The sequence below is a fragment of the Microtus ochrogaster genome, unplaced genomic scaffold (genome assembly GCF_000317375.1).
Source record: "Microtus ochrogaster isolate Prairie Vole_2 unplaced genomic scaffold, MicOch1.0 UNK16, whole genome shotgun sequence".
NCBI classification, from domain to species: domain Eukaryota; kingdom Metazoa; phylum Chordata; class Mammalia; order Rodentia; family Cricetidae; genus Microtus; species Microtus ochrogaster.
In genome coordinates, this window is record NW_004949114.1 from 4,105,426 (window position 1) to 4,116,720 (window position 11,295).

Below are 11,295 nucleotides of genomic sequence, written 5' to 3' on the forward strand. Positions count from 1 at the left end.
TTGTGAGCCACCATGTGGTTGCTGGGAATTGAACTCAGGACCTTTGGAAGAGCAGGCAATGCTCTTAACCTCTGAGCCATCTCTCCAGCCCAAAGATATTTTTCTTAAGTACAGTATTATTGTTTTGTTTGTTTACATAGAAAATGTTCTCTTTCATAGGAAATATATGATGAAATATTTGGGGTGGGGTAAAGTGCCATAATAGTTACATCATTCAGAAATCAAAATCTAGCTAACACAATACCTGCCCTGTTGGAAGAGGAAGCCACTTGTTGGTCCCAGCCGCCCCGCCACTAAATAATCACACAGAAACTGTATTAATTAAATCACTGTTTGGCCCATTAGCTCTAGCTTTTTATTGGCTAACTCTTATATTAATTTAACCCATTTATATTAATCTGTATATCACCATGTGGCAGTGGTTTACCGGCAAGGTTTCAGCATGCCTGACTCTGGCAGCTCCATGGCATCTCTCTGACTCTGCCCTTCTTTATCCCAGCATTCAGTTTAGTCTTTCCTACCTACCTAAGTTCTGCCCTATCAACGGGCCAAGGCAGTTTCTTTATTCATTAATGGTAATCACAGCACACATAGGGGACTCCCACATCACTGCCCCCAAGTCCTGAAGCCGAGGAATAAAGGGAAGAGGAAGAGGAAGCACACACACCCAAAGTTAACAAGCGCTGGACCAGGTCAACTTAAAAACTGTCAAAGTGGAAGGCTGAGAGGAGATGTAATTCCTGTCTTCAATCATAGCTTGCCACCCCTAAGGCTACTGAATTAACTAAATTATTGTATGTGCTCATGTGTTTTGTGTGTGTGTGTAAATATGTTTGCCATGGTTTGTGTGTGGAAATCAGAGGACTACTTTATGAAGCTGATTCTCTCTTTCCATCTTTTGTTAGTTCCAGGGATAGAATCCATCCCAGGATTTTATAGCAAGGGCCTTAACCCACTGAACTGATCTGATGGCCTCAAGTTTTTATAAAAAGTCCTTTCTGACCTTTTCTTTTCATGTAGATTCCTGTGTCCAGCCTGAGGGACTCAGTCTTGGAACTGGCAGTATTCGATCAACATGGGAGGAAGTTTGATAATTTCAGTTCATTAATACTCGAATGGAAATCTTCCAATGAGATGCTAGCCCATTTTGAAGATTCTAAGTCGATGGACATGGTAGCCAAAGATGATGGCAGTGGACAGACCCATTTACACGGTACCGTAAGAGCTTGCGGGTGTAACCAAGTATTTGCTACATGGTTCACATGCTGCCTGTGGGCAATTGTTTCCTTCCAAATTTCATCATGTTGCCTTTCATCTTTGATATATGTGCTTTTTTTGTATTTTGTCTTTCAAAACAGAGTGTCTCTATGTAGCTCTGGCTGTACTGGAACTCTCTCTGTAGATCAGGCTGACCTCCATCAAACTCAAGAGATCCGCCTGCTTCTGCCTCCTGAGTGCTGGGATTAAAGGCGTGCACCCCCACTGCCCATCTATTTGTGCTTTTTTAATAGAAAAACATAAAGGTAGGATTGGCAGTGCCACTCAGTGAGAGACCATATATGTAGCCTATGTGAGCCCCTGGGGCCTGTCCCCCACCCCCAGTGCTGAGAAATCCAGAGGGCGTTGGTAGAAAGAGAAGTGGAGTATCTGGGAATGTCGCCCGTTTGGTAGTGTTTTCCTAACTGGAAGCCCTAGATTCAGTCTTTAGCACTAGATAAACAGCATGGTGGCTGTCATACCTGTAATCTCAGCACTCTGGAGGAAGAGGCAGGAGGATCACTGGCCTGGGCCCATGAGATGCCTCTGTAGTTAAAGGTGCTTGCCACTGAAGATTGGAGACCTCGTTTGAACCCACAGAGCCCATTGACGTGTGGAAGGAGAGAGATGACCCCTCAAAGATCTTCTCTGACCCGACAGTCCCATTCCGTCTCTGTAGAATCACTATGGTGGCAGAGGCTGTGCATACATATCCTGAAAACTAGAGGCCCCCAAGGCCCACGTCGCCACTAGCGAGGCTCAGGTCAGTGTGCCCTTTGTATCAGACACTTCACTTTGGGCAAAGCAACTGCGCAAACGTCTTCTCAGGTTTCCTGCTGGCAAGGCTCCAGCATTGAGAGGGACAGCGAAGTCTGCGCTTTGGAGCAATGCTGCCACTATGTACCAAACAAGGAGATTTGGAAATACTTCAGAGGCCACGGCTGAGTCTGTCGTGGTTGCGCTTTGCTGATGGTGACATTGTCTCACCAATCTTGGGCATCCTACCCACAAATGACTGAAACCGCAGAGGAGGTAGGGGAATCCTGAGGCCACAGTGTGCTCGCATGAACATGAGGACTTTTCTAGCAGGTGCCAAGTGACACTGGCTGATACCCTGCTGTGGCTCCTCCTTTGCTGGGCCTGCCCCAGAGTTCACCACTGGTTCCTTACTTGTGCTAACCACCTCTGGTGCAGAGCTGTCTTCGGGGAGGCGAAAGGTAACAGATGGACCGGTGTGATGCTAAGAAGTTTGCAGATAGCCTGTCTACAAAAGGAAAGGACTTATGGGCAGAGAATCAAGAGCCCCCGCCCAGGAGTGCTTGCTGCCCCAGCTCCTGGGACCCCCCTCCACCCAGGAGTGCCTTTGTGTCGCACAGGTGGCTGTAGGTGCTGTGTTTGGGGGAGTAATTGATGAAGATGGCTGGTCCCTGTGCTGCTCTGAACACTGCTTCTCTGAAGAGCTCTCTCCATGAACTGCAGCTTCATTGCTGGAATGTTCCAGCGACTGGACTCTTTCCTCCTTGGCTCCCTCTCCGGACTGTGGGTCTTCCAGGGTCAGGAGCTTGCCTTTCTAGAGTACAATTGGTAAGTGGACTTTGAGTCTATATGTGGTAGAAACTGCATCCTCACAGCAAAGAGCCCCAGCCCAGTACGTTTCCTGGGAGGGGCTTCCAGCATGTCTGCAAAGCTGCCAATCAAGGCAAACTCTTCAAGTGAGCACCTCTCATTGTCATCTAGCTGCCTGTACCCCCCCCCTTCAGGGAGTAAAGGGTCATCAAAGGAAACTGAACACTGGGGAAAAAAAGTCCTCTGAGGTCCACAGTGTCCCACAGCCCACAGTGTCCCACGGCCCACAGTGTCCCACGGCCCACAGTGTCCCACGGCATGCCCTCTCACACACTGTCCTCTGAGGCCCACAGTGTCCCACGGCCCACAGTGTCCCACGGCCCACAGTGTCCCACGGCCCACAGTGTCCCACGGTCCACAGTGTCCCACGGCATGCCCTCTCACACACTGTCCTAACACACAGGTAAGGTTAAAAAAAGAAGGAGGAGAAGTTGAGGTCATCCTCAACTACACCACTAGTTTTGAGGTCATGGTGGTATAACAAAAACCAAAAGGAAGGAAGAAAGGAAGGAGAGAGAGACAGAGAAAGAGGCACTTGGGAGGCAGAGGCAGGCAGATTCCATTGAGTTCAAGGCCAGCCTGGTCTACAAAGTGAGTTCCAGGACAGCTACACAGAGAAACTCTGTCTTGAAAGAAAGAAAGAAGAAATAAAAAAGGAAAGAAAAAGAAAGGGGAGGAAGGAAAAAAGAAGTGTGGGATAGTGAATATGGAAAAGAAAAAAGAAGTGAAACCTCAGTACAGAATGTATCCAGGGAGGTAAAATAACCCCTCCTTAAGACAAAAAGTAAACAACTCAGAATAGCTTCAGGAAGTTCCTAAAACTGACCAGGTTCAGTAGGTCCCTCCCTTCCAAGAATAAACAATAAAGACAGCTGAAAGTGACTTCAGACAAGCTGAGCTGCTTGGAAGAGGCACAAACCAAACAGCCTGGGAGAAGCAGAGATAAGCCAAACTGCGAAGAGGCAGCTGAGACCTAGTGAGCTCCTGGGTCAGGACACTCTCCAGCCTGTGATGCTACCTGCAGACTGGGCATACACCCCAAGTTTCCAGCATCTGGGAGCTATCACCTATGCTGGGGTGGGCTTTTTGATACAACTGTCTTCAAATTATTTCTAGTCCTATAAGTAACTCCTCATCAATATTCATGTAAGAAATCCCAATAAAACTCAGTGGTCCAGCAAGGTGGGCTTTGATGGTATCATGCTTTGTGGTCTGTTGTTGGGTCTGTATCTGGAGTGAGTGGATCTTTGTTTCCACATCCCCTTGAATAGTGCCACACAGATGGTGAGGGGGTCTGAATGGGTGTGGACCCCATAGACTCATATACCTGAATGTTTGGTTCCCAGTTGGTGGGCTCCTTGTTTAAGAAGAGTTAGGCAGCATGATCTTGCTGGAGGTGTGTCACTAGGGGACTTAAGGTTTTCAAAGCCCACACCATCCCCAGCTAGCTCTCTCTGACTCATGTTTGTGGATGAGATTTAAGCCCTCAGCTATGACTTCAGCACCCAGCCTGCCTGCTTACAGCCATGTTCCCCACTGTAGTGATCATGGAACCGTGAGCCCCAGATTAAATGCTTCTTTTATAGATTTTTATTGGTCATAATGATAGGAAAGTAACTAAGCCAGATGGGGAGGAGAAGAAAGAAACACAGCTCTAACCCCAGACCTGGGGTCTATAGCAAGAGGCAAGCCTGGGCTATGGGGTAAGACCATGTCTCAAAGCAAACAGGAAGGGGAAGGGTAGTGAGAAGCTCTGCAGGGAAAGAAACTTGCAGGGAAGCCTGACAACCCAAGATAATACCATGTGGCAGAAGGAGTGAACCAGTTCCTAAAGCTGTCCTCTTACTGTGAGTCCACCGAACAAGAATAGAGACTGTTTCCCAAAGTCTTTCAGTAGAATTAAACAAGCTTCATTTCCTGTCAGACAGAACTGTCTCTTTAAGGCAGGTTTGAAAGAACAGCCCGGAACACAGAAGAAAGTGTGGGGCTCATATAGATCAAAACCTGCAAGACTGGAAGGTCCCAAGAGGTTTTAGCTGTGCAGGAACTGGGCAGAACATCTCCTCAGGGTGGAAATCAGGGTCTGGTCAGAGTGTAGGCTGTGAAACATGATGTCAAACTCCAGAAAATGGATCAAGAGAAGGTCAAACTTGAGTGTTACAGAAAACAGGGATGAAGTGTTTTTGACTTCATAACAATATGGCCTCTTAAATCTTTTTTTTAAATATTTATTTATTATGTATACAATATTCTGTCTGTGCGTATGCCTGCAGGCCAGAAAAGGGCACCAGACCTCATTACAGATGGTTGTGCGCCACCATGTGGTTGCTGGGAATTGAACTCAGGACCTTTGGAAGAGGAGGCAATGCTGTTAACCTCTGAGCCATCTCTCCAGCCCCTGGCCTCTTAAATCTTAAACTGGAGTCTGGTCGGTCTATCACTTACCTGTGTACACACAAAATAAAAAAGTAAACAAATAAGCCGGGCGGTGGTGGTGCACGCCTTTAATCCCACTTGGGAGGCAGAGGAAGGTGGATCTCTGGGAGTTCGAGGCCAGCCTGGTCGACAAGAGCTAGTTCCAGGACGGGCACCAAAGCTACAGAGAAACCCTGTCTCGAAAAACAAAACAAAACAACAACAACAAAAAAAACAAATAAATGGGGGCTGGAGAGAACCAGAACTCCAGTTCCAAGGCACCAACACCTCACACAGACACACATGTGGGCAAAACACCAGTGCACATTAAAACTGGGCATGGTGACACAAACCTTTATTCCAGCACTCAGGTGTCTGGGAAGTGCAGGATGATGCTTATTGTGTTCAAGGCCAGCCTGAACTGCATGAGACCCTCAAGACAACAAAAAGGAAAATTAATTTTTTTTTTCGAGACAGGGTTTCTCCGTAGCTTTTTGGTTCCTGTCCTGGAACTAGCTCTTGTAGACCAGGCTGGCCTCGAACTCACAGAGATCCACCTGCCTCTGCCTCCCGAGTGCTGGGATTAAAGGCGTGCGCCACCACCGCCCGGCAGGAAAATTAATTTTAAGATGGCTTGAACTATGCCCATAAAAATCCCAGCAAAATTCTTCAAAGACCTCAAAAGAGCAGTACTCAACTTCATTTGGAAAAGCAAAAAAACCAGGATAGCCAAAACAATCTTGTACAATAAAAGAACTTCTGGAGGCATCACAATCCCTGACTTCAAACTCTGCTACAGAGCTATAGTACTGAAAACAGCCTGGTATTGGCATAAGAACAGACAGGAGGACCAATGGAACCAAATAGAAGACCCATATATCAATCCACACATCTTTGAATGCCTGATCTTTGATAAAGAAGCAAATAATATCAAATGGAAAAAAGAAAGCATATTTAACACGTGGTGCGGGCATAACTGGGTATCAACATGTAGAAGAATGAAATAGACCCATATCTATCACCATGCACAAAACTCAAGTCCAAATGGATCAAAGACCTCAACATCAGAGGTCTGATCTCCAAATATACAAAGAACTCAAGAAATTGGACACCAAAAGATCACATAATCCAATAAAAAAAATGGAGTACAGACCTAAATACAGAACTTTCAACAGAGGAATCTAAAATGGCTGAAAGACACTTAAGGAAATGTTCAACATCCTAAGTCATCATAGAAATACAAATCAAAACAACTCTGAGATTCCATCTTACATCTGTAAGAATGGCCAAGACCAAAAACACTGATGACAACTTATGCTGGAGAGGTTGTGGGGAAAAGAGAACACTTCTGCATTGCTGGTGGGAATGCAAGCTGGTCCAACCCCTTTGGATGTCAGTGTGGCGATTTCTAGAAAATTAGGAAACAACCTTCCACCTGCATCCAGAAGTTCATCCCTTCCTGACAGCATCCTCTCTGCTGTCCTCTGTGTCACCCTCCACACTAATGTCCTCGGTGATGTCCTAAAACACAGGTCTGGGATGGAGAGCAGAGAGACTGCCTTCTCAGCCTGCACAAAACCTGGGTTTGATCTCCAGCACCACATAAACAGGGTGTGATAAGCTCTGCTGTCCCAGTGCCCAGGCCAAAGCAGGAGGTCAGAGTTCCTGGCCATCTTCCAGCCTCCAAGTTCAAGATAAGCTCCAGCTGCACAAGACCCTGAGTCAAAATAACAAAATCATGAAACAGCCAGGCATGCTGGGTGCACACCTTTAATCCCACCATCCAGGAGGCAGAGGCAGGGGGATCTCTGTGAGTTTGGAGGTCAGTGTGATCTACAGAGTGAATTATTTCCAGAACAGTCAGAGCTGTTACACAGAGAAACCCTGTCTCGAAAAACTAAACAAATCTTTGAAATAAAATAGAAAGTGAACATGCAGGCTCTGTAGACAGAGCTCAGTGTTACACACTAGCCTCAGATGTCACATGAGCGCTCCAACACCGAGCTGCCCCACGCTCCCAGGAACTCCGATCTTTAACTAAGGCAGTATCTCTCCTGCCCTGGCTTTATACACAAGCACCATGTTCCTTTAGATGTTCCTCATCACTGAACTATAAACTGTCTCTCAGGGGACTGGGAACTTCCGGTCTTTCTCTGCTCCTAGTCTGAAGTAGACATTCTGAGCATCAGGTGGTAGCGTATGCTATAATCTCAGTGACAGGAGGCAGAGGCCGGAGCGGCCCAAGTCCTGGGACAGCCTAGGCTATAGCAAGTCAGGGCCAGCCGGGGGATGTGAGACTTTGTTTAAGGAAAGGAAAAGAAAGAGAGTTGGCCGTGGTGGCACAGGTCTTTAACCGAGCACTCAGGAGACAGAAACTGGTGGATCTCTGTGAGTTTGAGGCCAGCCAGGGTTATGCAATGAGAACCTGTCTCAAAAAGAAATGAGAGAGCAAGACAGACAGACAAAGAGGTACAGCAGATTGACTCAGCAGGTAAAGGTGTGTGATGATGACCTAGTTCAATTCCCACGACCAACATGTTGGAATGTAACTGAGCCCACAAATACCCTCGGACACATGTACCCCACCACCGCACACACACGCACACGTGTGTAAACTAAAAACAGTAGCGATGGACCGTTTCAATTCTTCTAGTGACTGATTGTCATGTGTATAAAGATAAGGGAGCCAAGAGAAGGCCCCAAAAGACTCCCTGTCACTGCTATTTATAAATTGAAAACTTATATACAAAATGACCCCATGCATTTGCTTTCTGTCCATTTGTGGAATTATAGGCCATTACAAGAAGAAAGAATTTTAGGTTTTGCCTAGCCTAATTTCTCATTTAATAAAGGACATGAGAGGTCAATTTTTGCTCCAAGTCATGCAAACCCATTGTTCTCTCTCTTTTTTTTTTCAGAAGGTCAAATGTGAAAGTGTTCTCCTTTTTTTTTTGACTTCCCCCTTTCAGTGTTTTTCTCTCCACAGTAAATGTTGGAAAACACTGGGACAGACTTTGGTTTTCGGGAGACCGCTTTGCAGAGGGTGTTACTGTCTCTTACGGTGTTTTCCTGCTTTAGGCCATCAGACCCTTAAAGTCCATCGAACGAAGGGGACTGTGCTCATTGCAGTCAACTTCGTGGGCTATTCAGGAAAGAAAAGCCCGGAGGTGAGTGAAAATTCTCATTACAGGGATCTAGATTAGGGCCTGGCATGGCTGCCGCGCATGCCTGCAATGCTATCCTGGGCTACAGAATAAGATCCTATCCCAAAACGCAACAGTTTATAAAAACAAAAAAAAGAGAGAGAGAGAGTCTATAAAGTTAAGTGGGCAGGGAAAGGGGGGTCTAGGAAGAGTTGGGGGGGGGAGGATATGATCAAAATATGTTGTATGAAATTCTCAAAGAACTAATAAAATTAAAGAAGGACAGGGCGGTGGTGGCATACACCTTCAATCCCAGCTCCCAGGAAGCAGAGACAGGTTAGGTTAATCTCTGTGAGTTTGAGGCCAGCCTGGTCTACAGAGTGAACTCCAGGACAGCCAGAGCTACACAGAAAAACCCTGTCTCTAATAATAATAATAATAATAATAATAATAATAATAATAAATAAAAATAAAGAAGGAAGGAAAGAAGGGGCAGAAGGAAAGGGAGGAAAAGGGAAAGAAACAGAATGAACTCAAATGTAAAGTTCCTCTCTAGAAGCCACTAGGTGGAATTTTCTCCTCGAGTCAGTTTCTGCTGTCCTCTGTGCTCACTCCCTGGTTAGGAACTCTCCAACTCACCCAGATCTGCAGTGGCAGAACTGCTCCTGGTGGAGGATGTCGCTGTGAGGCCCAAGAACGCTACCATCTACAACCATCCTGATGTGAAGGTGAGGGGACGCCTGCCTGCGGTAAGGCTGCGAGGGACTTCACCTGCTAACACTCAGAACGTGGAAGGACGAGCTGCAATGTCCTGAAAGCCAGTTTCTGGCGGTCCCGTCTTGTCTTCTGTCTGCACACTGTTCTTTTGTTACATAGAAGTCATCTCCTGGGGGACTGGAGAGATGGCTCAGAGGTTAAGAGCATTGCCTGCTCTTCCAAAGGTCCTGAGTTCAATTCCCAGCAACCACATGGTGGCTCACAGCTATCTGTAATGAAGTCTGGTGCCCTCTTCTGGCCTGTAGACATATGTGGAGACAGAATATTGTATACATAATAAGTAAATATTTTCAAAAAAAAAAAAAAGAAGTCATCTCCTGTGGGCTATAAACCAAAAGAATGGAGCATTGTTTGTCTGATTTTTCTACAGGAAGTATTTCACCTTGTGGAAGGGTCTGGCTACTTCCTAGTCAACAGCAGTGAGCAAGATATCGTTACCATCGTTTACGCGGAAGCAGAAAGCTCTATCCAGGTGGGTTGGTGAGCTTTCCAAGCTTAAGGTCTCAGGTCAAAGTGCTTTTTTGTTTTGATTTTGTGTTTTGAATTTTTTATCACATTATTTAGTGTGTGTGTCTGTCTTTCTGTCTGTGTGTATGTGTGTTAGTGTCTGTGTATATGTCTCTGTGTGTGTCTAATCTATATCTTTATACATCTTTACAAATGAAGCATAAACAAAAGCAACAACTACATAGTTAAACAAATATTCCACAACAAGAGAGATGGCTCAGTGGTTAAAAACACTGGCTGCTCTTCTAGAGGCCCTGGGTTCAAGTCCCAACACCCACATTCACAATTGTCTATAACTCTAGTTCCAGGGATCCTCTGGCCTCTGAAGATTACCCATCACATGACAGTTTATCAATATAATTCATATAACAACTATTATCACGAAGAAATATTGGGTTTTGTCAAATATGTTTTCTGCATGAACTGAAATAATTATATGATTTCCATCCTGAGTCCATGTAGATTATGTATCACATTTATTAACTTGTATACATGAAACCAGCCCTGCATCTCTGGAATGAAGCCAGTTCAATTACAGGGAACAATCTTTGTTGTTGTTGTTGTTGTTGTTGTTTTTCATTTCTCTGTGTAACAATCCTGGCTATCCTGGAACTCACTTTGTAGAAGAGCCTGGCCTCAAACTCAGAGACCTGCCTCTGCCTCCTGGGTTCTGGAATTAAAACTGTGAACCACCACTGCCTGGCTCAACAATCTTTTTGATGTGTTGGGATTTTTTGTTGTTGTTTTTTTAATTTTTTTTGATTTTTGTTTTTCTGAGACAGGGTCTACCTATGTAGTCCTGGATGTCCTGGCACTCACTGTGTAGACCAGGTTAGCCTCAAAGTCACAGAGATCTGCCCGCCCCTACCTTCCTAGTGCTGGGATTAAGGCATGGGTTACCACTTCCAGTTTGATGTGTTCTTGAGTTTGGTTTACAAGGTTTTGGGGTTTTATTTTTGGGGTTTTTTTAAAGGTAGTTTTTAAGACAAGGTGTCACTGTTTGCCCTGGGTATCCTGGTGCTCAGTATGTAGACCAGGCTGCTCCTAGAGTTCAAGGCTTGTCTCATGTCTGCCTCTGTCCCACGGGTACTGGGAGTAGAGACACGAAACACCATGCCTACCTACAGTATTAGTTTTTGTTTTTGTTTTTTTATTTTTGTTTCTTCAAGACAGAGTTTCTCTGGGTAGTCCTGGCTGTCCTAGAACTAGCTTTGTAGACCAGGCTGGCCTCAAACTCACAGAGATCTGCCTGTCTCCTGAGTGCTGTGATTAAAGGCGTGCGCCACCACACCCAGACTTGTTTTTAATACGTGTTTTATTCTACTAGTTTTTAGATTATGTGTATATACGTGAGTGCAAGTGGCAACCAGGGCCAAAGAAAGGCGTCTGGTCCCCCGGAGCTGGAGATAGTGGCTGTGGCACGTGGGATATGGGTGCCGGGAATTGAACTGGGTGCTCTGGACACAGTGATCACAGCCGCTGACACTGGGAGCGGACACAGGGTGATCACAGCCACTGACACTAGGAGTGGACACACGGTGATCACGGCCACTGACACTAGGAGTGGACA

At 45.8% G+C, this 11,295-nt stretch overlaps 1 protein-coding gene across 1 annotated transcript in view; it reads left to right on the top strand.

Moving 5' to 3' along the window:
• Nup210l (nucleoporin 210 like) overlaps positions 1-11,295 on the top strand; it is a 109,083-nt gene that overhangs the window by 50,204 nt on the left and 47,584 nt on the right. Inside the window, exons 18-21 of the mRNA XM_005367309.3 lie at positions 1,021-1,213; positions 8,377-8,465; positions 9,065-9,169; positions 9,589-9,690. Coding sequence (XP_005367366.1) covers positions 1,021-1,213; positions 8,377-8,465; positions 9,065-9,169; positions 9,589-9,690 — 489 coding nt within the window. The remainder of the gene's footprint in view (positions 1-1,020; positions 1,214-8,376; positions 8,466-9,064; positions 9,170-9,588; positions 9,691-11,295) is intronic.